General features: G+C 41.3%; 2 protein-coding genes across 5 annotated transcripts in view; one reads left to right on the forward strand and one right to left on the reverse strand.

Annotated features, from left to right (window-relative positions):
• The window catches only part of WAC (WW domain containing adaptor with coiled-coil), a 63,402-nt gene extending 56,998 nt beyond the window's left edge, over nucleotides 1-6,404 (reverse strand). For 3 of the 4 annotated variants that reach the window (XM_074833290.1, XM_074833281.1, XM_074833312.1), the window contains exons 1-3: nucleotides 6,156-6,404; nucleotides 5,975-6,011; nucleotides 4,338-4,533 (exon numbers count right to left, since the gene is read on the reverse strand). In XM_074833290.1, the coding sequence (XP_074689391.1) occupies nucleotides 4,338-4,533; nucleotides 5,975-6,011; nucleotides 6,156-6,196 (274 nt within the window). In that variant the 5' untranslated portion in view covers nucleotides 6,197-6,404. Of the gene's footprint in view, nucleotides 1-4,337; nucleotides 4,534-5,609; nucleotides 5,738-5,974; nucleotides 6,012-6,155 lie in introns of those variants that run through there. The other variant, XM_074833301.1, reaches the window with a different exon arrangement.
• The window catches only part of LOC141919128 (uncharacterized), a 42,146-nt gene continuing 21,931 nt past the window's right edge, over nucleotides 6,199-26,413 (forward strand). Inside the window, exons 1-3 of the mRNA XM_074814213.1 lie at nucleotides 6,199-6,211; nucleotides 6,400-7,092; nucleotides 15,465-15,537. Coding sequence (XP_074670314.1) covers nucleotides 6,199-6,211; nucleotides 6,400-7,092; nucleotides 15,465-15,537 — 779 coding nt within the window. The remainder of the gene's footprint in view (nucleotides 6,212-6,399; nucleotides 7,093-15,464; nucleotides 15,538-26,413) is intronic.

The following is a 26,413-nucleotide window of genomic DNA, read 5'->3' on the forward strand; positions in this document are numbered from 1 at the left end:
CTGACTGCTGGTCAATGATCATGCTAATTTAATCAGCAGTTAGCCTCCTGTCCTTCTCTACTGCTAGGGTTGCTAAGACATGAAAGAAAAGCTAGCGCTCTGTTTCCAGCTGTTCACTGTCCCTTTGCTATGAGGACTCTGAACTCCTTCAGGAACCACTGGAAACAAAGCAAGCCAACACTTCATGACAGAAGCTCCCACCACTACTTTGATAAAACTAGGAACTCATGATTTAAAATATTCCATTCCGTCTCTAACAGCAGTAGGATTTTGAATCTTAGAACTGTATTACAGTCAACAGCAGTGGTCATTGACAGTATTCTTAATTGCCAATTAAAAAAAAACATGCAAAAGAAACATTTACAAAAGTTCAGTTATATTTTGGAATTTAAATATCGCAAGTTATAATCAAATTTCATTAAAATAGCCTACACAGAACACAATCCAGCAAGAGATTTCATGCTGTGTATATTAATGCTCTCCATTTGTTATTTTAAACAATTCAGTAAGATCATGGCATGAAGCAAACATACATTTTCAAAGTCTCTTAAACATAAATGCAGCAAAACACTCAGTATTTTCTTCACAATAAGAAACAACTGCATACACGTGGCTTAACTGAACTAACCTTTTTTTCACAAAGTTCTACTAGGTATCTTAGTCAGTCACTCTGCTCCATACACCAAAGTACAAAGAAACATCCTTCTCCCTTTTTCACCAAAGGTTGCATCTTGCTATTTTTACTCCTAAATATCTCCCTTACAGCATTCCCAAAGCTACCCTACTTACCCAACCTCTTTGTTTTCTTTCCTGTACACCAATATCACCTCATTTATGCATTTAAAAAAGACCTACAAGGATCATCTGCGCTCTCAGTCTGTCCATCCTCAAGCATGAGCACCTCAAACCTTTGTACTTTCCCTTTTTTCTTCAGTGGAAACACTTTTCAACATCCACAAGGCCCTTCATAGTTCTATTCCCTGTAAACAATGCTAGCTTTAAGTCCCTATTTGTTACTGTTAAGGAACTTCACACTTGAGTTGGTCTCATAAGACCCCGTAATCTCTTCAAACTCCCCACTTGCCTATAGCAGCTGACCTATAAATAAGAGATGCATTGAGGGGGGTAGCTGTTCATTATGTTTTAAACACTTGCATACATAGACAATGTCCCCATGCACAAGGACCTGAAAGCAAGAACAAAGTCACTGCAGTTTTTATTATGCTGGATGTACAAGTACTCTTTGGAAACCAGGGACCTGACAAAAACTTGCAAGTACTCTACGATGTTTAGTAAACTTGGTTAGTTAGGTAAACTTGGAAGTCTCTCTCCAGAGAAACGATCTCTGTATGTAGTCTCTTTCTACAGAAATCATGAAGTAAGCAACTTTGAAAAACGCTTTGTTTGCACTGTATCAGTATGGAGGGCTTACCCATAGCACACATTTTAAAACCTTAATTGAAAGCAATTGAATTTCTTACCGTGGATTACAGTTCTACAAACACAAAAGATTCTGCCATGAATATTACAAAAATAAGCTGTAACAACAAATACCTTTAAACAGGTACCAAAGGTATTTGCAGAGGGAGGTTCTACCATTTCTGAGTTATTCATTTTCAATCTAATTATAGCTCTTGCATTTTATATGTATACACTTATCTTTAAATGACATTTAGCCAGTTGTCTTTACCATGAAAAAGTGAACCAGTCATGACTGAGTCCCAAGTATCAGCATGCTACACCAGTGAATCTTCCCATTTCACTTCGGAGCAAAAAATCACTAAGAGATATGTAAGAGTGACTTTTTAAACATTGACTTAAAAGGGAGAGATCAGGTTAATTCAGCTTTATGTTCAGCAGTAATACTCCATATTTTTGTTCTGTTTTGTTTTCTAAAGGATGAGAGAAAAAGAGATTGTTTGTTTGGGACTTTAATGCCATTTGGGAAAATAAATACTGGAGATTTTTCAATGAGGTTTGTTTTGTTAAGTTCATCTAGATCACAGGAAGGCAATAACACCTTTGTAGTAGTTCCAAATAAAGCACCACTGATTTTAAAATAACGAAATGCACAGCAATTACCAAAAAACCCCACTTTTTTTTCCGCCCTCAGAAGAATGTAAAAAGAAAACAAGCCAGAAAACTACAGTAGCATGAAAGCCAATTAGTACTCTTCAGTCGTATTAGGACTTCAATGAAAAATTTTAGCATTTTTTAAAATGTCTTTTTTTCTTTTTTCCACTGTGTATCTGTAATTGCAAAACTAAGGGAATACTGTATCAATAAACCAGTACCTCAGTGTATTTCAACAAACAGAGAACATGGTAGATTATCAGATTATGTCTTTTGCATATTAGCAATATGCAAATAGCCGTAATACCACCGCATTTCACCTATATTCTAACACCTACCTTCAATTCATACTGACAGAAAGATTCAGTAAGACAAAGTCGATAAACTCCTGCTCCCATCTGCTCAGTTTTGGTTTACTACATACAATACACAGGATTTAACGCAACGTTGGTTGTTTTGAATATATTTTAAAAAGCTGAAACTGGGGCCAAACTAACCTAACACGACCAAAAAAAAAAATAATCTCTTCTTATTTCCATGGAATAGTAAAAATGTTCATCTTTTAAAATTAGTAATTTCCTTCAGACTGTTGAAGACTAACTTCCTTTTCCCAGTCTATTAACATATTATGTGCAAAGGACCACTTTCAGATCAGAATAAATGAAATTTCCACTGTGTTAACAGCCTGAGGAAGGAGAAGGTACAGAGGGATAGTGTTCCTTCCACTTAGAAAACTACAAATAATTCATCTTCCTGCATTGTTACTGTATACATTCATGCTTCAGGTCATTCCCCAACTATTAAATCCAGCTGGACTCAGTGAGAACTTCAGAATGTCTTTCCTATCTTAAAAACAATTCCAACACACAAATAAGCAAATATGCTTCCTGTACAGAGCCTCACCCTCCAGATCTTTTCATATATGCATAACTCCACTAACTGTCACTCCACTGAAGCAGAAAGAATTACTGATTTTAGCAAAACTAAGCAGAACTGCATGAGTATGTAGGACGAGTATCTTTGGACAGGTGAACAGGAAGTGAGAGGACACCTTTGTGTCCTGAAAAGTAGCACAGAATAGCAGCCTACTGGCCTTGCACATGCATTTAATTCTGAGACTACCACACTTTCAAGTATGATCAGAAATAATGAAAATCAGTGTACTAACAAAAGATGCATGTTTTTATAACCCATCTACACAATTATATTGCATTATCAGTAGTCTACAAAGCCTCTGTGTTAATCCAAAGAAGGAAAAACAAATAGAAACTGTAAGAACACTCAGGTATCATAAACATATTTGTGGTGTGGAACTAGTATTTCCTAAAAGGTACTTACAGACATTTTATTTTACTTTAACTGTTATACTAAGTTAAAATAGTGCAGCAATAAATATATCTGTACATCACAAATTAACTTTATATAGATCAAAGAAGCACTGATTTAAAGTTCTAAGTTCTCTACTTATGTACTTCATAACTCAGTACAAAGACTGAATACAGTACTTACAAAACAGAAAACATGCTTCCAAATTAAGTCAGTAACCAGGATTTTCTAAACTGCAACTGTTACCATTTTTTACTAAATTGAAAACCCTACTCTTTCCTTTTTCTAGGAAGCAGGGGTAAAAAACAGTATCAGTTAAAAATACTGGGGATATTACTACTGCCTGTAATATCCTGTAAAAACACAGGAGGCTGACTTGACTGTGAACATTCTTCTCTAAGCTCCTGTCAAGACAGGCTCTAGTAAGTGCTACCTTTGATTATCTTTTTCTGACTGTTAAAGAGTTCTACACAGCAGCTAAATATGAAGAAGCTTTTTTTGCATTTCTTATGGGGTTCAATCTATGAAGTACATAACTACACAGTATAGCACACATAACACAAAGTTAGTAAAAAAAAAAAGTCTCTAAAACAGCTCATATTTATTATTAGTGAAAAATCCAGAATACTATTTCATGTTATCAAATGTTTTAGTATGTCTAAAGTAAGAGACATACCAGATATAAAAAAAAAAAGTCTATTTAATCTTTGTGGTTGTAAGAAAAACCACCATACCTGTAAAAATAAGAAAATTAGTGTTACAATGCCTAAATGATTGCTTCCAATGAAACTTGCACTTTGTTTTCACTGCAGTCTTCCAAGCACAGTACAAGGCACATTTAGTGTAACACTCTCATCACCTGAGTGGTAATAGCTAAATTTTAATATTTATGACAAATTAGTAATTGCTTAAATAAAGGTTAATTAAAGATAACTCACCACCATCCCTCTCTCTAACTCTGTGAGTATGCACACTTTTTGCTTTACTGTGCCCTGTGTTGTCACCATATTTGTTTTCAGGGCTATCAGAGCGCCGCAACATTTTATTTGGTGGTGAAGGATCTGTGGTGTCTCGCATCTTGTCATGACGGTGATCACCACCACTGGGGTGACTCTTGGATGAGTACTTAAGAGCCTGTAACAGATCACAAGAGAATAGGCATTTACATTAGATACAAAGTTACAGAACTAATGTTTAAGTGTTATTTCTAAATTATAGATCTCTTTTCAAAACACTTTTTAAAGTTAATTAATTTTCATTTCCTATTTAAAAAAAAAATCAGCATTAGTCTTTCTAATTTTAATTACCTACATTAAAGCAACAAGTTCTGTAATTAGAACTCAAACCATTTTCTCCTCCCATTACATCCAACATAACATTTGCTGTTAAGAAAATCCTAGTTTCTCTATCTTTTCACTGAAGGACTATACACTGTCAGTAGTAAATGGGCCACAGCACTTCTGCACTTTTGGGAAAAGCACAAGACTCTACTCGGTATTAAGAATATAAACAGAAGGTTACAGAGTCAGTCTAAACTTTGAATATGTCCTCCATACAGTAGTCAAGGTCCCTTATTTTCACCACTACCTTGAACTTCAATGTTTTTTTCAGTATAAGCAACCCTGTAGCAGATGTAATTAAAAAAACCCTAGCATTCTGGGGGCCCAAAACATGTGACAATTCATTTTGAAGCTTTTACCAAAAAATCACATGTTCAGCCTCACTTTGACTGGCCTGATTTTGCAGTGTGAGCTCCTAAGTGGCAAGTGTTTACATTCACATGAACTGTCACCGACAGCTGCCTTGGACTGTCAGATTACACTTCAGAGTGATACAAATACACAGAAATGTAATAAAACAGTTCAATTCTGTGCCCTAAGGAGAGCAATATCACGATATATGGCATTCCTCAGATTCATACCCTGAGAACTGTTTTTTTTTTCAGTAGAGACAGCAGAGGAATACAGTAACCACCTTACAGAAATTGAGCTTATTGTCAGCAGCTTAAGGATTTGATGATTTCTGAACATGCCTAGCAGCTGGCAACTGCAGAAATTAAGCCTTACTGGCAACCCCAGTTATTCAGGGTCTAAAACCATGCCCTGCTCAGGTTACAGTCCACAGCAGCAGTTTTGGGGAGAAGAAAGAACTTGGGGAGGGGGGTGGGGGAAGAACAAGATGCCTTTTGTTTTTAAAAGGGAAACACTCACCTCCCCCTGGATCGCCACTCCACTGCAAGCGACCCCGGCTGGCTCTCCCGCCCCTCGTACCGTACCCTCCCCGACTCCTAGGCCCGAGCCCTGCCCGGGTCGCACTAGGCCTCTCCTCCTCGCCCGGGCCCCGCGGGCCTCAGACGGGCGCCGGAGCCCCGGTCCCCCCGCGCGCGGCCGCCGGCCGCCCCCCCCTCCGCTCCCCCCGGGCCCGAAACGGCGCCGAGGGACGGGGCCGAGGCGTCTGTTGTACCGCGGCCTGCGGCGGCGGCCGAAGCCTCCGCTAGAGTAGCTCCCCCCCCCCCCCCCCCCCCTTCTCCTCCCCTGCTCCTCCTCCTGGGCCTAGCGGCCGGCGCTTGAGGTACCTGGTAGGGCTGCGAGTCCCCCCTGCGGTCGTGACAGCTAAAGAGAAAGCGAGAGAAAGAGAGAGACGTTAGCGAACAACCGTTACCGGCCACCGGGGAAGGGGGCCCAAACATGGCGGAGGGGAGGGGGAGACCCCGCGGGGCCAGGGGGGCAGAGGAGGAGGAGGAGGAAGGGATTTACCCATCACTGAGTCTCTGCTGTTTCCTCGCATACATTACCATCAATGCCCGGCCTGTGTGTGTGAGTGTGAGGGGACCAGGAGGGGACGGCCGCGGCCGGGCCACAGGCGCCGAGGGGGGAGGAGGGGGAGGCAGCGCTCCGCCTCGCCGCCGACCGGGGGCAGGGAGGGGGGAAGGGAGGGAGGGGGCGGCTCAGGCAGCTCGGCTGGGAGCAGCGCTCACGGGCCCATCTCCTCCGCGCACAGCGAGAGGGGAGACGCCAGCAACTCGGCCCCGCGCGCGCAGAGACACCCCAGGAGCACGGACTCCGCCGCCACCGCCGCCGCCGCCGCTGCTGCTGCCGCCGCGGCCGCCTCCTCCCCCCGCTGCGCCCGCCGCCGCCGCCGCTCCTCCAACTACATCCGGGAAACTCGGGCGACGCCGCGCTCGGTTAACGTCGGCTCTTTTCGGCTCTTTCCGACACGCTCCGTCCCCTCTGTCCCCTTTGCTCTCGGGCGACTCTGCCTTCGGGAAACATCGGCTGCCTTCGCCGAGCCCAACGCCCTTCAGTCTCTCCCTTCGGCAAACATCGGCTCGTTCCGTAACTCTCCTCCCCCCCACCGCCCGGCCCGCCTCGGCCTCCCCTCCCGAGCGCTACCTGTCTTCGGAAAACATCGGTTATTTCCGGAGAGATGTTTTCACGCTCCCGCCGGGGTGGCGCCGCGCTCGGAAACGTTCGGGTATTTCCGTGACCCCTCACCCGGCGGCTCCGAGGCGTTGCCGGCCGGAGCGGCCGTTGGCCGGGCGCGCCCGGCTGATTGGCCGAGGGGAGCTCCCGCCGCCCGTGGGGCCGCGCTGCCGGCAGCGCCGCGTCTCCCTTGCCCGGCCGGGCCGGGCCGCGCCGCGGCGGGGCAGCCGGCTTTCTCGGTGGGACCCGACAGGGCGGGAACGCCAAGCAGGTGGGGGCAAGAGGGGAATTGCGAGCGAAGCGGTGGGGCGGGGGGAGCGGCGCTGGGCCGCGAGATAGGAAAGGGAAGGCCTCTTCTTACCTACCCCCTCCTCCCCTTCCGCCCAGGGACTTGATGTATAGGCAGGAGCCATTTTGTATACGGCTCGTCTTCTGCGAGGAAGCGCTCAGCGGTGAGGAGGTTGTTAAAATGTCCCTGGGGAGGCGGTGGCGCGGGTCAGGCCTTGCTGCCCGGGCCCCTGCGGCGGCGCCGGCTTCTCCCGCCCCGCGGTGGCGGGGCTCCGCTCCCGGCCCCCGAGGAAACGCCGTCAGGCTGCCACAGCCCCGGCCGCCGAGGGAGCGAGGCGCTGGCGGCAGAGCGGCCTGGGCGCGGTGAAACCGCCGCCGTGGCGGGGGGGGGTGGTGTGAGTGGGGGGCGGCGGGTGAGGGGCGCTGATGGCCGCCTTCGGCGGGGAAACGGCTCGTCCGCGTCTCGGCACACGCGTACAGTTGTCATCCCGGCGCCCGTGAGTAGCCCGCAGAGCCAGATCGGTCTGTTTCAGGTGGCCCCGGGCTCCCAGTGAAGTGGATGCCTGGCGCGCGGTTGGCGAGGGAAGATCCCCTTCACCAGGGGCCGAGTGGGTGCCGCTGCTGCTGCTGGTGACTGCTGAGCCTTCTCCTGAGGAAGGGTCATTCGGTTATTTCTGACCAAACCCTCCAAGTCTGAGGTACAAAGCATCATCTATTCAGAACGGCATTAAGATGCTATAAAATATAATAGAAGTATTTTGATATCAGAGTTGAGCATTGCCATGAGGGTATTATAGGAAAGACCAGTTTGCGGTAAAGGTACAGCGTAGATGCCGAATTTTGTTCAGCCCCCTTCCTGAAGAGGGAAGAGAAGTGGCACAACTCGGAATTAGCATTTTAACCTCAAACAGAGCATCATTCCCCGTGGCTCTGTCTGTGCTGGTGCATCATTATTCATGGCAACTCTCTTAAAGAATTTTTCTTTCTCTTTTTTGGTGTGGTGTTTTTTTTTTTTAGAGTGCAGAAGGCTGTTGCTGAGAGGGGACTTCAGGGAGCAGTGGCAGAGCTCAGGGAGGGGAGTGGAGGATGACTCAGCAGGGAGCTGTTCTTCAGGGTTACAATAATGAACTAGTGAAATGCATTGAAGACTTACGTATGCAAAAAGAAGAGCTGAACAAACAAATCCAGCAAGCAGAAGAGGAAAAAAGTAAACTCCAGCATAAAATCCAAGTCCTGAGTGAACAACTGGAGTGTGTATGTGAAAACCTGGCCCAAAAGGTAGCTTCATGGAATGAGCTTGAAAAAATTCTTGCTGAAACTGAAGCTGCTTACATGAAGATTTTGGATAGTTCTAGAACTTTACTTAATGTCCTGAAGAAGGAAGTGGGAAGCTTAAAGCATACGCCAGAACTGAAAACCAATGTAACATGAAACGGTCAAATGTTTGGACTCCACAGTGCTAAAATTCAACTAGGTGAGAAATGTGGTTAGCCATAGAACTTTACAACAACAGTATAAGCAGAGAGGGATTTTCTTCCAACCTTTCTGTATGTTTTATTATTATTTTTAAATGCACTAGAAAATAGGTGAAATAAAGTTGCTGTTTTGCTGTTAAAAAAATCTATTTCTTAAACACCACAAAGCTATATGGCAAATAGGTAGCTGAGGCAGATGCGAGACTGTCAGTTTTGACATGGTGATGCCTCAAGGCTATTCTGAAGACAGGAAAAAATACTCATGTTTTACTGTCAGCTTCAGATGGCTACCAGTGAATTCCTGTTTGATTTGAAAACTAGGGGATGCAAGTAGATCGGATACTACTTCTCTTCACTTTATGAATGCTTAGGCTTTACCATTGGGGACCAAATAGAAACAAACTATTTAGCTTCCTCTAGGAGTTTGGCGTTCTATCCGATGCATGCACAAATACAGCCCCTGCTTACAATCACCTCTTACATATCTGGAATAATGGTGGGATAAGGTGAGAAAACATGACTTAATGCAGTGCGTGGATGCTTAAACTGTAGGACTGGGTACGGTTCATGCATCTTCTGAAGCTATACTCAAAAGCCTTGTTTAGAAAGGAGGCATGCTATAGTGAAAGACAGGTTTTGCATGCCTGCCGCGTGCAGGGCATAGTGCTGCAGGCTTACACCATGTAAGCTCAGACCAACTAATCCACTTACAGATAAGGAAAAGATGACTGTATTTCAACAGTGTCTAGAAGTCCCGGCAAAACTGCTGGTGTTCAATCAAAAGTACTGAGAGTTAAATACAAGGCCAAAGAAGAGAATCACGGCTAAAAGCCAATAGTAAAACTTCTGGAAACCTTATTTTTAGTGCCATTTAGCTCAATACTGATCTACTAAATAATTGTAATGCAATTGTAAAGAATAGTGAACAACCTGGAATGGTGAGAAATAAGTACGAATGAAAGATGAGAATAGAAAATGAGATTACAAGTAGTTTGCCACTGTTAGGCATTCTTACAGATGAGGTTAAAATAGAACCTAGTTTAGACATCAGGGGGAGGGAACAGCATGGCAGAAATGTCAATTTAATCCTGTTTATTTCTAGTAGTTACTAAACCTCTGTGTGTGTGTACATACGCATGCTTTTTGTCCTGCTTATTCATGTGTTATAACAGTAACTATTTTTAAGCCTTATCTTGAAGTCAAGTCTTCATTCTATACCAATTAACTAAATTGAAACAAGTGCAATTGTAATCTCCTTACTTGATAACTGTGTGTGTCTCAGGTGCAAGTATAAAGGGTATGTAGATGTGAATAGTTTCAACAGTAGCTCGTTACCAATAACATGAAGCAAATCTTACGTTCTTCTGGTTGCCGTGCTACATCAGGGGTTAGTGTGACTCAGCTAATCAACAATTTACTTGTATAGCATTTCCACTGGCTTCCCTCAAGTAATGCTGAGGTGGTAAAATTAGATAATCTCAGGGGTACTGCTGTTATTGTAGTACTGCAGTATTAAGGACTGCCTTGTTTATACTGAAGTGAAACACAAAAATGTTACTATATTTAAAAGCAAAAAAGTGATTTATTTGACTGGATGTTTCTTGGCATTCTCTCTTCCCTTAGACTGGTAGTAGTAACTAATTTACATCGAAATAGGAAGACTCAGAAAAAGGTATTTACTAAAGAGCAAGATCTTTTTTTAGAGTTGCATATGTAAACTGCTGCTTACTATCGAGAAGGGAACTTGAAATTGTCTATATGAAAAAAAATTTGTATCATAGAAAGCTCATAGGGAACAGTACAAATAATTGTATTTACAGTCTTGGACAATAATTACAGGTTTGTTTGCCTTAGAATAATCAGATATTATAAATAACGCCTCTTCTTGCTCCACTTTACTTGTAAAAACTAAAGTTTTAAGAGAAGCCTTGTAAGTTTAAAGAAGTCAACTTCATGACCATTATTACATCTAAGTATAGCTATTACAGTGTCAAAACTAAAATATTGGAGATGTTTGAATTTTTTAGTTACAAAACTAAGGGAAAAACGTAACTCTTGGCTAGTATTTACACATACTGAGTCCTCCCAACTTTCAAATAAGAAGTTGAAATGTTGTTAGAATTCCATTCAGTGATCCCAGTCTATAAAATTTCTGTTTAAATTCAGATTCACAAATGGAGAACAATAATATGGTATTTCTACGGCTTGCCTACTTGTAGAATAACTCTCAGTGTGACAGTCATTGTGAAGTCAGTGCACCTGCAGAGTTGTTACTCAAAAATAGCTCTTACTGTTATATTCTGCATTGACCCACATGAATTTACTGTGTCCCTTTATTGAAGTGGTAAACTTTTTTCACTGCTTTTTCGGGCAGTATAAATTTTGACATAAATTGCTTTTCTTAGCTTCATTTTGTTTAGAATAGAGGGCATGCAAACTAAATTAATACACAGTTTTGCTGGAACAGAAATGATAATTTGCAGATTACAGCAGCTCTGTAGGGCTAGCCTGCAACAGAAAGTTTGCCTGAAATAAGGCAAGTTATAAACTTAAGCCATCATACTTATTCCTGACTTAATTTTTATATTGATTTTATATGACATCTGGGTTAGATCCAGTAATTTACTTGAGTGCTTACAATCTAGGAACCTTAATGACAAAAATTTAGGTTACCAAATTGTAGTGCCTAATCTGAAGTGCTGTGTTGGATGTCTTGTAGCTTATTTGATATGCCAGGAGACATAAGGTTTTGAAACTCCTACCTGTGCTTGATTCAAAGCTCCAGTGAAACGCATCTAGAGCACTCGTCTAATTTTCTGAATTTGTGCAGTGGAATCTCCACCTGGTTTCCAAATAACAGTACATAACTGGAGGAGAGAGAGATGATGATTCCTAGCTTTTATAGCAATACTTAAATATGTACCTAGCACATACTGCTCTAGTGATCAACGAGTTTCTCAAAATATTTGGGTGTTGACTCCTGCCAAATAAACTAAGTTTATTATGTATGATAGAGTTTGGTGGTTACCAAAGAAACTGCTTGTGGGTGGTATTTTGAAGTAATTTTCTGTGTGGAGATGATTGTACGAACTGCTGGGTGAAGTCCCATATACAAGTAGTAACTCAAAATCGATAACTCTCTGTGGAGATGCTTACCCTTCAGTTCTGGTACCTCCCCATATGCAGTTTCTGCTGATCATGTTACAGGAATGGAGGTGAGTGGACTGGGGTGGGCCCTAATTTTTTGGGGTAGAGAATAAAGCGTGTATGTGGAGTCCTGGTTTGCAGCATGAGGGGGTGTGATAGAAAGAGAGGTGGACCTCCTCTTAATTTCTGTCTACTTTAAGTGTGCTTGTATTGAGCTACTGCCTATGGTTCCTGCTACCCAATAAATCAAATTTTAGAAATCAGGTTCACCCAAAGTCTGGACTTTCCCCATCTTCTTTAAGTCCACTGACAGTTAAGCTACAGAGGCAGCCTACCTTTTGTTTTTTCTTTCTGCGTTCTTTCTGGCTAAACTGTCATGCTCAGCTGCACAGTGGCCAGTTCCAGCAGGAGGCTGTGGAACTGAATCCTGTCAGTGTACTAGATGCAATCTGTGTGTATGTCAGATTGACGTTGAAGAACTGAGGCAGACGGGTGGCAATTTTTTGGTTCTTAACTTGGTGAACTCAAGAGATTGTTTTCTTGAACTAGGAAGTCTTCGGGCTAGGAAGATTAGGCGTCTTCAAACTCCTGAAGAATTGCCCATTCAAACAATGAAACAAGCTATAATCTAAACCCAGATGACTGGGTCTTGGATTGCAATTACAGAATTAAGTATCTCAATTCCATCTAGCTCTTGTGGTGTAAGTGTGTCTCACTCCAAATAGATTAAGTGTATTAAGCTAAATTGGAACAAGGTACTCTTTAATTCTGGAACAAGAATATTCAGAAGATTATTAGCAAAAGGATCAAATGTCTGCAGTTAATTCCTCATGTAGATGAGTCCTGCGCAGAAGACCAGTATCACTCTTTAGATGGTTTTGCTTGTTAGGAGAAATTTGAGTTAGAAGATGTAGTTTGTGGCAATTGCTGAAATTATCCTTAACTTTGAGTAGACCTGGGGCTCTTGGGTTTTTATGTAAGAAGTAGATAAAACAGTTGATTTTTTAATAAGATTTTTTTCCCCTCCTTTTCAGTAGTGAGTGAAGAAACATCAATAGATGCTTTAATATTGATTTGTTTGTGTGTGTGTGTTGTTTGTTTGGTTGGGTTTTTTCTGACAAATGGATAGACAAGTTTTCCTAAGATCAGAGGGCTCATTTAGCTTTGTTTTTAATGTATGTGTGTCTTTAAATATAGATATAAATATCTTCTTTGTTCTCTCTATTGGGGGAAGGACAGGTTAGCTTTTGGTTTAGTTTGTGCACCGACTGCTTTGTTGGTGTCTGTTGTGTTACAGCAGGGGGAGTGAATCAGGGACTGTCTGCTTCCTGGGTGACTGTTCGGTGCCTTTTTTTAAACGGGGAATGTGGGTTTTTTTTTGTTCTTTGCCCCTTACTGCTTTATAAATCTGTCTTTAATATCAGTTGCCCCAGAGTACTCCTTGATTATTGTCTTCCTCAGTTGGTTTTCAGTTGAAATTTTGTGCAGTATTTAGGCATCAAAAAACAGATGTGTGTGCAGGTGACACAACTTACTTGCATGTTAGCTGTTAATAAAAGATGATGGAGAGGTTCAGGCTTGCAGAAAAGGGAGCTATATATTATTTGGTCATTCATAGCTTTAACTTAATGGGATTTGTGTGAAAAGTAGTTCACTGTTGTAGTTTGATTTTACAAAAATCTGATGTTAGAAGAAGTGGGGCTAATAAAACGCTTTCATCTTATAGTGGTTTCAAAAGTAGTTTCACAAGATCTTGTGGGGTGGAACAATCTGCATTTTTTTTGTCTATTTGTGCAAGACTTGACTATTGATATGCTGCAGTAACCACTACATTAAATTAGTAAATTTTAGTACAAACTTGGATATCTTATTTAGCAGCAGCATTGAAAATAATGGTGTCAAATCTTTGCATTTTTATTGCTACATCATTCAAAGCTGGTAATATTTGTAAGTATGCTGAATTTGAATGTCATAAATGGGAAAATGTTATTCTTGGAATAAGATTCATCTGTACTGGGGGAAAATGGACACCTGTAGACTGAGAGCTTGTTCAAGAAAAGGCATTTGAAAAAAATTGTATCAGTCTCCCTCTGGAGGTGGGGTTGATCATTCCACTGACTGGGATGAGAGCTTCAGTTCAGCTCACACCTCATTTCAAGGCATATGGTGTTATGTGAGGTGACATCTCCTCTCTGCTTACCACCACTCATGTTTTATAGAATATATGTACTTGGCCCTGAAGGATTTATAATGGTGTTGAGTTTTCTCATTTATTATCGTTTTAGAGGCAGACACACAGCTTCCTGCAGTGGCCAGCCTAGGTCAAGAAGATGGAAGTATTAAGTAGAGTCTATAAAACAAAGTAAGAGGCTGAACAATTTTTAATACTTACTTTGAAAAATGTTTAAAATTATGATACCAAATATACTGGCCATGGAGCATTTTAAAGTTAAATCTTCATAGGTTTTATTTTTTGAGCTTCATGTGCATAGGTTCTCATGCTCCAGTGAGAGCTCTTGTAATGAGCTTGAGGATTTCCATTGATATGTGGTGTATGGGAACACTTTAAAAAAAATTATTTCCATTGTAGTCCCTGATAGATCTGTAACTTATTAAACCACTTCATATAGTTAATTTAGTTGAACATAGTAAAAAAATAGCAAATTTATTTCCTAAATGCTTTCAAATCTTCCTATCTGTATTCAGAATTAGATCAAATTATTATTTGTAGTATTCTCTTTTTGTTGTTACATGGTTATTAACAAGTTGCTACAACTTAGAGACCCATTCTGATTGTGCATGTCTCTCAGTTCCAGAGACAAAATCCTTTTCATATTCTGCAAGCTTCAATTTTTTTAAAGCCTCTCTTTCCTTATAGAGTAAGAATACTTTGAGCTGAAAATCAGCATGACAGTTAGACTCCTGTGATGCATTTTTTAAAAAATATAGTTAGTATTCAGAGCTGAATCATATTCAGTCACGTGTTTGAAAACAAAAAAACTAGCAGTAATTCTTCATATGTTTATGCAGTTGTTCTGTAACAGAAATCCTGCTAGAGAGTTGTGCTGCTTACTGTTCAGTAGTAAATGGGATTACTTGCTGTAGTTGACAAACCCAGGGTACTTTTCATTATATACTGGTTCTTCCTCAAGAGTTGTTGCTAGCATGAAGGGAATGGATACTTCATTCTGGGGGGCATGGGGCAAAAGAGGAGCTGCCTTTTTAACAGAGACCACCCACCTGTGGAAAGAGAGGAGCATCTTTGTTAGCCTGGCTCATGGTAAAAGGTCATGAGACAATTCAAACCAAGTGGTTATAATGGTCATAGTTCACTGATGCAAAGTCCACTGAAGCAAGCTGAAAAAAACAAAAGCCAGTCCACGCTGTCAGTCACAAGGAATGTGATACCTGATCACAGTCAGGTTATCTTTAAATGCAGGAGCTCAGGTACAGCTGGAAGCAGTGTAGCTGCTGCAGTACAGGGCTCATTAAGGGTTAATTTGCCCTGCCAAAAAGCAATGGACCATGTGGACACACTTCTGAAATCTTGTGCACTCAGGAGTCACTGGATTTGCTAGAAAAGTATAACCTGTTTCTATTCTTAAAACTCGGGAATTATAACTGTCTTTTAGTGACATGCAACATTAGATAGGACTCCATGAGAACGATATGTATTTAAAATCCTGTTCCCATTAGGAGCTTTTCTCTGAAGCCTAAATTGTTCTTGCTTTAGATTCAAGTTGTTCAAAAACCCGTGGCCAAGGGAAAAATACAGATCCCCAAGTTCCGCTGAAGCCTGCAAGCCTGTAAGTGGTTTGTATTCACTGTGTAGTACACCAAGTTCCTGGTCAAATGCTGTCTAATCTTTCAGTCAAGCTGCAAGTTTTGTGGCTCCCCTTAGTAGTTTAAATGACTTGCAACAAGTGTTGCTTGTTCAACTTGGAATGTACTTTCGTTTTTTTGTTTGTTTGTTTTTTAATGAAGTATTCCATTGAGGCCTTCTGTGGCACTCTGCCACAAACATTCATATTGTGCCTGTGAATATATGGGTTTTCTTAGGGAATGTCAGAAAGAAACTACCTGTACAGCCACAATTCAACTGAAACAAGATTTGATTTTATGCCATGCTGTTTTTATTTTTAAAAGTGTTTTAAAATGCCGAGTATATACATATATATATTTATATAGGATATATAAACAAGTGCTTCCAATCAACACATAACAAAGTACCTTACAGAGAATGTTAATATCTTTATCCCCCTTGATAGACAGTGACACTCAGTAGTAATCTGCCCCAAATCAGGGACAGATCTGGGAATGGCGGCTTTGCTTTTTCAGCCTCAACTGAATGCTCTGACTTGGACTGCTTCCCAGGGATTCATGTCCTGTTTGGCGTTTGACATAAACCAACCCGATAATGCATTCTCAACCTGTGTGTTGGGGGAAGGGATAGACATAACTGACTAGATGCATGCTTTTTTGCTATTACTACTTCACATCACATGCAGTGTCATGATGATGTTTAAAAGTATTACTTATTTCTCCATGGATACACCTGATGTGACAAAGTATCCCAGCTGCAGAGCAGCTACTCTCACTTTCCAGACCTGCTGTCTCGAAGCCCCTGCTCACAGGTGTTTGGGAGCTGACTGTAGGAGGTGGGTCAGAGGAACAGAAAGAACTTGTAGTGATAGTTGCTAATTTTACAAGCCTAACCTTGTTCAGATAGCTTGTCTTTACAGACCTGGCTGTTATGTCTTATTTTACCAGGCTTACTACTTTATGCTAGTCAGTGTAAGAGCAACAGGTATTTGCACCAACACACTTAAGGGTTTTTTAGACATCGAGACTCCTCGTTGTTTAAATACAGTGAAGGATCTGAATTCTAGTCCATCTGTAACAGCATATAGATCGTGTAACAGCATTCTGACCACGTATAGCAGCAACAGTCTGTGTGACAACCATATTCCACGACAGCTCGTTTTGGGTTAATGAAATTGAAGTAGCATGGCAAGTCAGGAACTGTAGAGATATGGCTGGATATAGGGCTTTTCTGTAAGGAAAAGAAGCTGGCTCTGTGAATTCAGGTTAAAAACTACTTTAATCTAGGACAGGTGACACCTGCCAGCAGTATTCTTTTATTTATTGTGATACATGAAATATATATACACATTTTAAAAAATATATATAGTAAACATTTTAATAATTACGGAATGTTCTTGATAGAAACCTGTCTAATATTTCAGTACTGTCTGCCTTTAGAAAGGACAATTTAAATAGGGTGGTCATTAACAACTTACATTAGGTTGTGTATCCTCTGCTTTCAGTAGCTCTCCCCCCTGCCTTCTTGCTACTATGTGAACCCTCATTTGTAGCCCTATCCTCTGGCCCTTTGCTTACCATGTTTTTAGTTATCCCAAGCTGCTGACCAGAAACATGCTGTTCTTCTGCCATGTGGTGGGTCAGAGATACTTTCAGTATCTTCATATTCTCCAGACGTGTTCTGACACACTTGGAAAAATTGTTTGCAAAGATAAACAGGCTTCATTCAGTTTGATAGTGCCATAAAAGTTATGATTGGACAGTGTAAGAATATTACATGGTGGAGAAACAACAGACACCTGATCTGAGAGGAGTTTCATCCTATGAAAAACCCATCCTAAAAAGACTTTCAGGTTGAAGTGATGGGTGGATGGAGTGTGACATTCCTGATACTCTGTGGAGATTAAAGAACAGAAGTTTATTATGTTTGTCGATGAGAATATTCTTGTCCCAGCAAATGCAGGCTTTGTTTATAGTCTTCTGCAAATAAAGAAGGTCTGTATGGGATGCTTTAATTAGTATTAAAGCTATGCAGAGTTACTTGAGTTTGTTCCAGAAATGATTGCATTGTGTTTGAGAAAAGACTATAACTTGAAATTAAAGAGAGGAAAAAGAAATATAATGTTGAAGCTTGCAAACCAATGGTCTCATGGAGGAAGCCTTTATAGGTCAGCTATGTAGTTCTTCAAAGCTCTGAATACGACCTATATTGCAAAATAATAAACACATGCTAAGATAGAGTGGAGTATGCTCATAGTAAGGCTACTTGTAAAAAGTTGTGTCAAGACATCATATGTATTCAGCAGTTTTCTTTGTAATCCTGCACTATTTTACAAATTAATATATTCCCCAGTAAGGTGTGCTAGAGATAAACATTCCAGATGCCTTCATCTGCAGAGAGGAAGGAGAGGCAATTAAAAGTCTGCATGCTGTGAAATCTCTGGATACCAATAGTGTCTGCACAGACTTTTATAACGTTTTAAGGAACAATTGGTTTTCCTGCTATCTGGGGTGACTGAATGCAAACAGCTTCTGAAAGAGGACAGTAGCTCAGTTATTTTCACACTGGCTAAAATCCTGTTGATTTGCATAAAGGTTTCTATTTTTATTTACTGATAGCAAAGTCTTGGTGACAAACTGGCTCCTCCAGACCAGACAAATTCTATTTTTTTTAATTGGCATGCATCATTTAGTCTCTGACAAAGAAAGGGCAAACTTCTGATAATGTAGTGAAAGAACCTGGGGCAGAGAAGTTCCTGGTACTGGCCTCCATCAAAGAGGAGGAAAAACACAAAAGGACAAAATCACTGGCCTTAGTTTGAATTGAGTGGAGTTGCTTGCAAAAGTAGCAAGTGAGAGGGCTTTTTTCTTCTTTTTTTTTTTATTCGTTCCCTCCTATGTCATTACTGAGCTGAGTAGAGAAAGAGTTTTCTTTCTCTTTAAAGGTATGAATAATAATAAATGGGATAATTTGCTCCAAGAAAAGCTAAAGCTTCCCCATGGGAGCTCTATTTTTCCTTCAGAAAAAAAATTCCATCATGCAAATTCTAAAAGCTGGCAGCCATTGCAAGTGAAGGAGAAACAACAAAATGCTGTGTATGCTTGTCATTGCAGACCAATTATTCTTCCAGTAGTTGCACTCCTGTGTGCAGTTTCTTGGTTGCATGTACTACCTGTCCGAAACGTGGATTTTTTTGTCTCAGACCTGTTCAGTTTAAAATACATTCTTTATTTTAGATGAGCTTAATAAAGCAGTGCATATTGGTGCTTATATAGGTATGAAATTTGTCTGTAACTGTTAGTTAGAAGTCCTTTCCACTGGCTTAGTATGCCATGCATTATTACACTGATGTAGCTGGAGTGAAGCTTGGTTCTTGGACATTAAGAACACCCTTTTAACTTTGATTGTGCCGAGATGTATTTTATAGTTTCAGGTGTTGGTGAAGTCAGGAACGACCAGACAGGAGGTGTATCTTGACTTCTGTGGACTTCAATTAAAATTTCCCATATTGCCTTGCATGAACATTTTTGTTTTAAATAACTTCTGCATTTGGTTGTTTGGTGGGAAACCACAGCCAAATGTTTTAAAGAGGTATCAAGAATCATTTTTTTTGGCTAGCAGTACGTTTCCTGGATAATCTCATCCAGGAGAGGTTCTAAGTGCAGTACCTGTTCAGATCCCCGACCCTCAGAGCACAGCCCAGCATCCAAGCCTGTCATTCCCACCACACATGAACAAGCCAGGTGGTTTTGCAAGGACCATGGGACAAGGGGCCATCTTCTGGGTGCTGGGAGAGAGCAGGTGATTAAATAAATGATGGCAATGCATGCTGTACAAAAACACCCCAGCCAGGCTCACACTGAGGCAGCCAGAAGGATTTGGGAGTCTCTTCTCTGTTTCTACTCTGCGTGAAGTATAAATAAAAGTAAATGTATGTATGTATGTGTATGCTGCTCAAGCTACTTGATACTACCTCTGCTACATTGAGATTGTTACATTGGGAAGTTATGATTTAATTTGTAATTAAAATAATCTCATTAGCATGAGCAAAGCCCCTAAAACCAACTAAAGTAGTTGTGCAGTGTTACTGGATTTCAAAGTTTTGAATTTCCACATCTGTAACTTCTGATTCTACTGCTGAGTCCTGTATGGTAGCAAAGAAGGTAGCAAAACTAATTTTAAAATTCTGGAATAAGTTTTGAGTTAAAACTAAGAATGTAGGAAGTGCCCAAGAAGATTTATACCACAAAACTTACTGAAAGTTAGTGGGTCTTGTTCTCTGCCTGCTAAAGCTCTGATCTTTTAAGGTTCAGGATTCTTGGTGGATTTCTCAAAGGCCTGGCTCCTGAAATCAAGGCATTTTCTTTGTTCTTCTTCCCCCTCTTTGAAGTTCTATTTCTGTTCCTTGTAAAGCAAAGGTTTAAAACACAAGAGCATGAAAGGCTCAGAAATGCAAATATAAATAATTCTAGATCTTTTCTATGACTTAGTGACAGTCTCACACTTTGTGCTTGGCCTGATGTATGTCTTTTTGAATGCTAGAAGCTGGTCATGGTCAAAGTCCTATTGAAAACTTTGCCCCATGTTATACTTCAATCAAATAAGATGCAATTATGATGGCTTTAAGAAAGGCACTCTTGTAATCCATGGTTATGGGTGCTGTAACACACAACTCACTTTCTTTACATGAATATTTAAATTCCTCTCTTACTATCTTTAGCAACTTCACCCAGCTTTCTGCAGTCACTATGTGTTACTCAGATGTGTCAGGGAAGCTCCTTCCAGCCCAGCCCCAACGTGATCTGCAGGTGTCCTGGAGCAAGGTCTGGTTTGGGGACTGAGCTCTAGAGCTCCCAGGCCAGCAGAAGCTGCAAGCCCCGCAGGACGGCAGGGGAAGGGAAGGTTGCTGGCTCCTGGAAGAGAGCATATCCAGCAGCAGTACATCGCCTCTCTTCTGACAGAAGAAATACCAGCCTGGCATGATGTTCCCTAGAATCAGAAACGTTAGAGGAACAAGCAGTTTCAGGGCTGAAAGAGGGTCTAGGGGATCTCCTAATGTCACAATATATTTAGCTCATGGAAATGAATACAGGAAAGGTAAATGGGAAGATAACTCAACAGAAGGGTTTTCTAATATTTATGTAGCTTCGTTTGGAGTCTGAAAGGCCAAAAATATGTTTGCAACATCTAGTTGGAGACTGAAGATGGGATTTAGAAATGGAATAATTTATCAAACTGGAGCTAAAGATAGAAGTAGTATGCTGTATAAAGGGCAGGATGAAGACATTTTAGTAAAACTGACACTGAAAAAGAGAGGACAAGCTGCTGAGAACATCCAGAAGAATTTTCCTGAGAGGAGAGCATCACAAAATCTGCCAGAGTTGTCTAATTTTTCAAGTGTTTTTTATTAAAACATATAAATTTAGTATCTAACATGAAGAATAATTTATCACAATAGCAATAATTAAATCCTCAGCAAAATTAAGATGAATTTTGATGCCATTCCACAATTATTCTCAACAAATGCTTTTAATTTGGCCCAAACAATAGCAAGGAGGCTTTGTGGGTATCATAATATGCGATTTAGACCTGAGTGATTTGTTTCAGTCATCACAGAGAGAGGACAATAAGAGGGAACATGACAAAAATATAGAAAACAATGAGTAGGGCTGCACATAGTTTTGGCTGTCATATTTTTATAATAAATCTCATGGTAGTTTGTGGTTTGTTTAAAGCTTCAGCTCCTGGATTCGTGTAGTAAATAAGAATCTAAAATTTCATTAAAGAAAAACAAGTTCCTAATTTTCGCAATTGCAAGAAGACTTAAACTAATACAGAGCAAGAGAAGGAACCAAAATACATCTTCTAAGAGACAAATTAGTAGAGTTTTAACTCAAAAACTAAAATCTACCTTCTTACTCTAAAAAAATCCAAAGGCATAAAGCTAAGATGATCCTGCTATTGGAGCTCAGGTTGGTATTTATAGTGCGTTAGTTGCTCAGACAGACGTTGCAAAGCCTTGTATCCCATCCTTTCCTTAGCAACATTCTCTTAGAGCCTTGAAAACAACATGCCTCTGCCCTCTGTTTTACTTGCTTTTTCCTTCAGCAGATGCTGACAAGCCCAGCATCTGATTTCAGTTCTGATCTGGAATAACTCCAGGGGCGTGCACGAAGCCATCCCACTTCCCTCCGAACAACGGGGTGGTGGCGGGGAGGAGAGTCAAGACTATTGTTCTCCCTCCCTGTGTCCCTCCCGCAGCAGCAGCCAACATTGTTCCTTTTTATTTACTTCCCTCTCTCTGTAAACCAGCAGGGTTTGCAGCAGAGGGACGCAGCTCTCTTCATTTGAATAATTAGGCTGATTTATGAGAGAACGACACAGGGAAGGAGAGCTCTCCTGCAGCGTTCACCACTCGAGGCTGGGCACCCACCCGGCTGCTGGCAGTGCAGCACTGGGCCTCCCCACTGCCTCACACTCTCATCCTTGGCTACCCAGGCAGGCTGGAGGGCCCCCAACTCTTCAACCTTTGCATCTCAGTGAAAATGTACAGATAAATGCAATAAACGCTTTTTTCCTTCACATGGTATTCTTCACAAATTGTACGTTCCAAGTTAATACTGAAAGTCTAATTGAAATAACAAAGGAAAGGGAAAATCCCATGTTGGACCCTTCCTTAGCATTGGCTAAGTGGAAATTTTGGCTTATAAAATGCTCCTGGAGCAGGTTCGTTGTGTCACTGGAACAGTGAGAGCTGGTACAACTTTGTTCCTCCTCTGCACTGCGGAAGTTTTGCATTACTTTTAGGGAAGGCTTATGTATGAGGAGTTAGGAAATTTCCTTCTTCCAGGGAAATTGTTACAAGTATCCTTTGTTCATCACATTTCCTTGGTATCTTCATGGCAAAATAACAGTGTGTACCTGGAAAGTTCTACCACACTCTGGAAGACCCATTTAAAATGCACGTAGACATTTAAGAACACATTTAAGCTTTTAAAAATTTATTATACAAGCAAACAAACAAGCAAAAAAGATTATTGGCAATTCTGCCTATTATGTTTCTGCCAGGCACCAGAATCAAACACCAAACTTGAAAAAGTTGCCAGCTGCCTGCACTTCCCAGTGCAGTATTTGTGGTCACCTTTACAAAAGAAACCGTATCCGTCACTTGTCTTTGCTAACAGAATGGCATTTGTAGTGCCTGAAAGGCAATTAAATAATTTTGTAAGTTGCCCCCCAAGTCTATAAGAATACTTTTTGTTTGGGAGCAGATTGATGGTGCCAGAGTTTCAAGAGCAGTTATTCATATTCGATAGCCCTCCACATTGCAAACTCTGTGAAAAGGCTCGACAAACCCAAGGAGCTCACAGTATAACCAAGACAGAAAGGTGAAAGCAATAAAAGAATGAAGTATATATTACAAATGGAATGAAAAATCCTATTTTAATTCTAATTGCCTGTAACAAAATACCTCATACCACCCATAGGAAAAAACAAATCAGCATCCAACATTTTCTGCCACCTCCACATTGTCTCAAACGCTCTCAACGTATTGTCGGCTGGAGCATTTGCCCCTGTCTTTTGCATACACGGAAAAGCAGTGCAAGACCCAGTTTCACCCATCCCCTTCCTTCATGCAAAGCCTCAGTGTATTTTTGGTTTAGCAGATTGGCAATTCTGACTGGCACAAAGCTGATCTACCCTCCTTTTACAAAGTTGCATTCCAGAAACTGAGCAAGAACTCTCCCCTTCATTTTGTAAGGTGGGAGAGAGGTAAGGAGGGACACCCCTGAGACCTGCGCACCACGCTTTACAGCCAGAAGAAAAAGTTTCGTTCTTATTGATACAGGATTACTCTGTGTTCACCAGGAAATAGAAAGAATACAGAAACCTATCCAAACCACAACTTTATTGTTCAGAAGTCCATGTTTCAATACATAAATACGCAACCTGATTTCTTCTGCTTCCAGACACAGTGATTTCACTGATGGACATGGGACATTCCCATGGGAAGAGCTCAGTATTAGTGCTGCTGTGTGCAAGGGTCATCGGTGGGGAAGAGACACAGCTATAAAACAGAGAAATGGTTAAAACATTATGCAGTGTGCCTCTCTCCTAAACAATCATACTGTACTTGCTTTCCCTCTCTCTTCTCAAAATTGCTGCCTTGGGGAGGTAAAGAATTACCATTGCCATAAACCGTAATGAAGATCAGATGTGCAAAGGGAAAGGCCTTGCTCAAATATCAAAGGGGTCTTAAACTTCCAAAACAGAGCAAGAGAGAGAAATCCTGAGGGAATCAGAGATGTAATTTATGACTGACCTTCATTTTAACTGGGAAATGCATGCTCTTGAACGGCAATGCTCCTGTGAATGCATGTTTTGTTTTGTTTCAGCTCATTGGGAATCTTTGCTGCAGTGGTATTGATCTAAGCTCCCAAACAATGAGCCAGGGATGAGGAATCACATATGCATTCCAGAAACATTTTTCTGTGCTGAACTCGTCTCAGCAGTGACAGTGCCCGGCTTTGTTGTCGCCTCTGCCATGGCTCTGCCTTCCGGGGCTTGCTTCTTTGTGTTTGCATCATTGCTAGCCAAATGACTCGACATTTTCTTCATTCTTATAGCCCAGTTGTCTGGATTTGGGAGAAAAATCAGAACAACTCTTCAAGAGGATTTTTGCTGTCACAGGATCACTCAATGCCTGGATGAGCTCTCAGTCATTTAAAGGCCAAGCATTACAACAAAAAACAGACATATTAAATCTTTGCAGTCAAATTTAAAACCACAGCATCATGGTGCCTCAGCCTCCCATGTGCTGCCTCCCTTTTTTTAGATTTCACAGGGTAACATTTGACTGGGGACCCTCTACAATTCAAAAAAGTTTAGATTAATATCTAGTTCCAAACTGGTCTTTGTAATGGACCCAAACTGCACACCAAACTTTGGGGAAATTCAGATCTACATTTCCATCTGTATTTTGTAGCTCAGTTCCAGCCATAGTCCAGCCGAAGTCAAGTACTGTGTTCCCCTGGCTTCCCATCAGATATGCGATATTAAAGCTAACACTCATTTTCATACTCTCAGAAGTATGTTCTGAGTTCTTTTTAAATTCCAATTAAACACGTTGATGAAAAAGCTCATTTCCTAAATTCTACCTTATATTTAACATGAAGTGCAAGGAATGGCAGCTCTTAGCAGGTACAATGAAAAGAACAGATTGTGAGGAAAGCCTGCAATTTTGTCCATTCTGAAGAAACACCAAAATGGTAGCTATTTGTAAAATACACTTCTTGTCTGATAATCAGAAAAAGATAATCTGTCATAAAAGTCACAACTCCTTCACAGTTTCCTCTCTCAGCTTCCTCTGTGAACAGCTGTCAATATGCGTATGAAACTAACTTGAAAAAACCCAGATAGGTTTGATGTCTGATGCAAAACAAACTGATCTTTTAAACTGAGTTTTTTCAGGTAGAAAACCCTTTGGAGTTAATTGGATGGGAGTATTCAGGTTATTTTTCATCATTGCAACATGTTGTTTTGCAACACAAAATATGTCCATTTACAGTAAATACAGAGATGTCTGCAACAAATTAACTTCAGAGTTTTGGAAACACAGATGGTATTTCTTGCACTTTCCCAAAGGGTTACATTTGTTCAAGAAAGCAGAGATTTTAGCTATTCTGTTATTTTTAGGAGTTTGCTCATCCCCATCATTTCTACTTCACTAAGAAGTGATAAAATCTGATTTACAGTTTGTCTGCTATCAAGCAAGGAGATTAACAATTTATTTTGTCACTTGCGATATGTTTCTGCTGCCTCCATCATTTAATTTTAAAAACCAGTACATTTGTAAATGAAGTCGTGAAGATCATGTATGCCGAAAGGGAAGTCTCAGCCTTCAGCACATTTTGGGTAGGAAAACAAATGCATCGGCGGCGTGACGTAACAACTAACACCATAACTACAATTTGTCCCTAGAGTCCCATCCTTCGGGAGTCCCTCCTTCGGGGAAGCCCGGGCTGGGCGGCTTCTCCTTGCCGCCAGGAGCTGGCACGATGCTCCCGCGGGGCTCCCGCCACCTCCCCGCGGGGCTCCCGCCCCCCCCCTCCGTGCTCCCGCCGCCCCCCCCCGCCACCTCCCCGCGGGGCTGCCTCCCCCCGCGGTGCTCCCGCCCCCCTCATCACCCCGCGGTGCTGCCGCGGCCGTGGCGAGGCGCTGCCGCCCGCTGCTCGGCGCTGCTGCCCGTGTCGGTCCTGAAGTTGCTTGCAAACGATCAGGCCCTCAGCTACAGGATTTTCACAAGATGCAGGTAGTTTCCAGCACCTCTTTTTTTTTTTTTTCTTTTTTTTTTTCTTTTTTTTCTTTTTTTTCTTTTTTCTGAGATTTACCATTTCAACTGAGATGGGGCTTACCCTCTGAAAGTGCTAAAGAGAGAATGGACAATAGAATGGGACCCATTTTTCTTTAAACATTTGACATATATATGAAAAAGCATACATAACATTTCATGTTAACCTTTGGTTGAGCTTATGTTCTTAAACATTTTTGGAATTAGCACCCCTCATTATGTTGCAAGACATTTAATTAAGAACACTCCAGTGAGGGCAGAATTGCTGCATCCTTTAAACAGAAAGGGTAATTGAAGCATGCAGTTTACAGTAGGGCCTGCATTCGCCCCACCTAATTATAAGCATCCAAGTGTGAGGGCTAATTTAGGAGCCAGCTTGTCTTTGCTTCCCTCTAGAGTCGATGGACAGATCTGGCACCTCCAAAGAGTGATTTAGCACACACAGCTATCAAAAAATCCATGCAGTTAACCCCACACACAGGAAAGAAAAAAAAAGATTCAGACTTTG

Source organism: Strix aluco, chromosome 1 (genome assembly GCF_031877795.1).
Source record: "Strix aluco isolate bStrAlu1 chromosome 1, bStrAlu1.hap1, whole genome shotgun sequence".
NCBI lineage: Eukaryota > Metazoa > Chordata > Aves > Strigiformes > Strigidae > Strix > Strix aluco.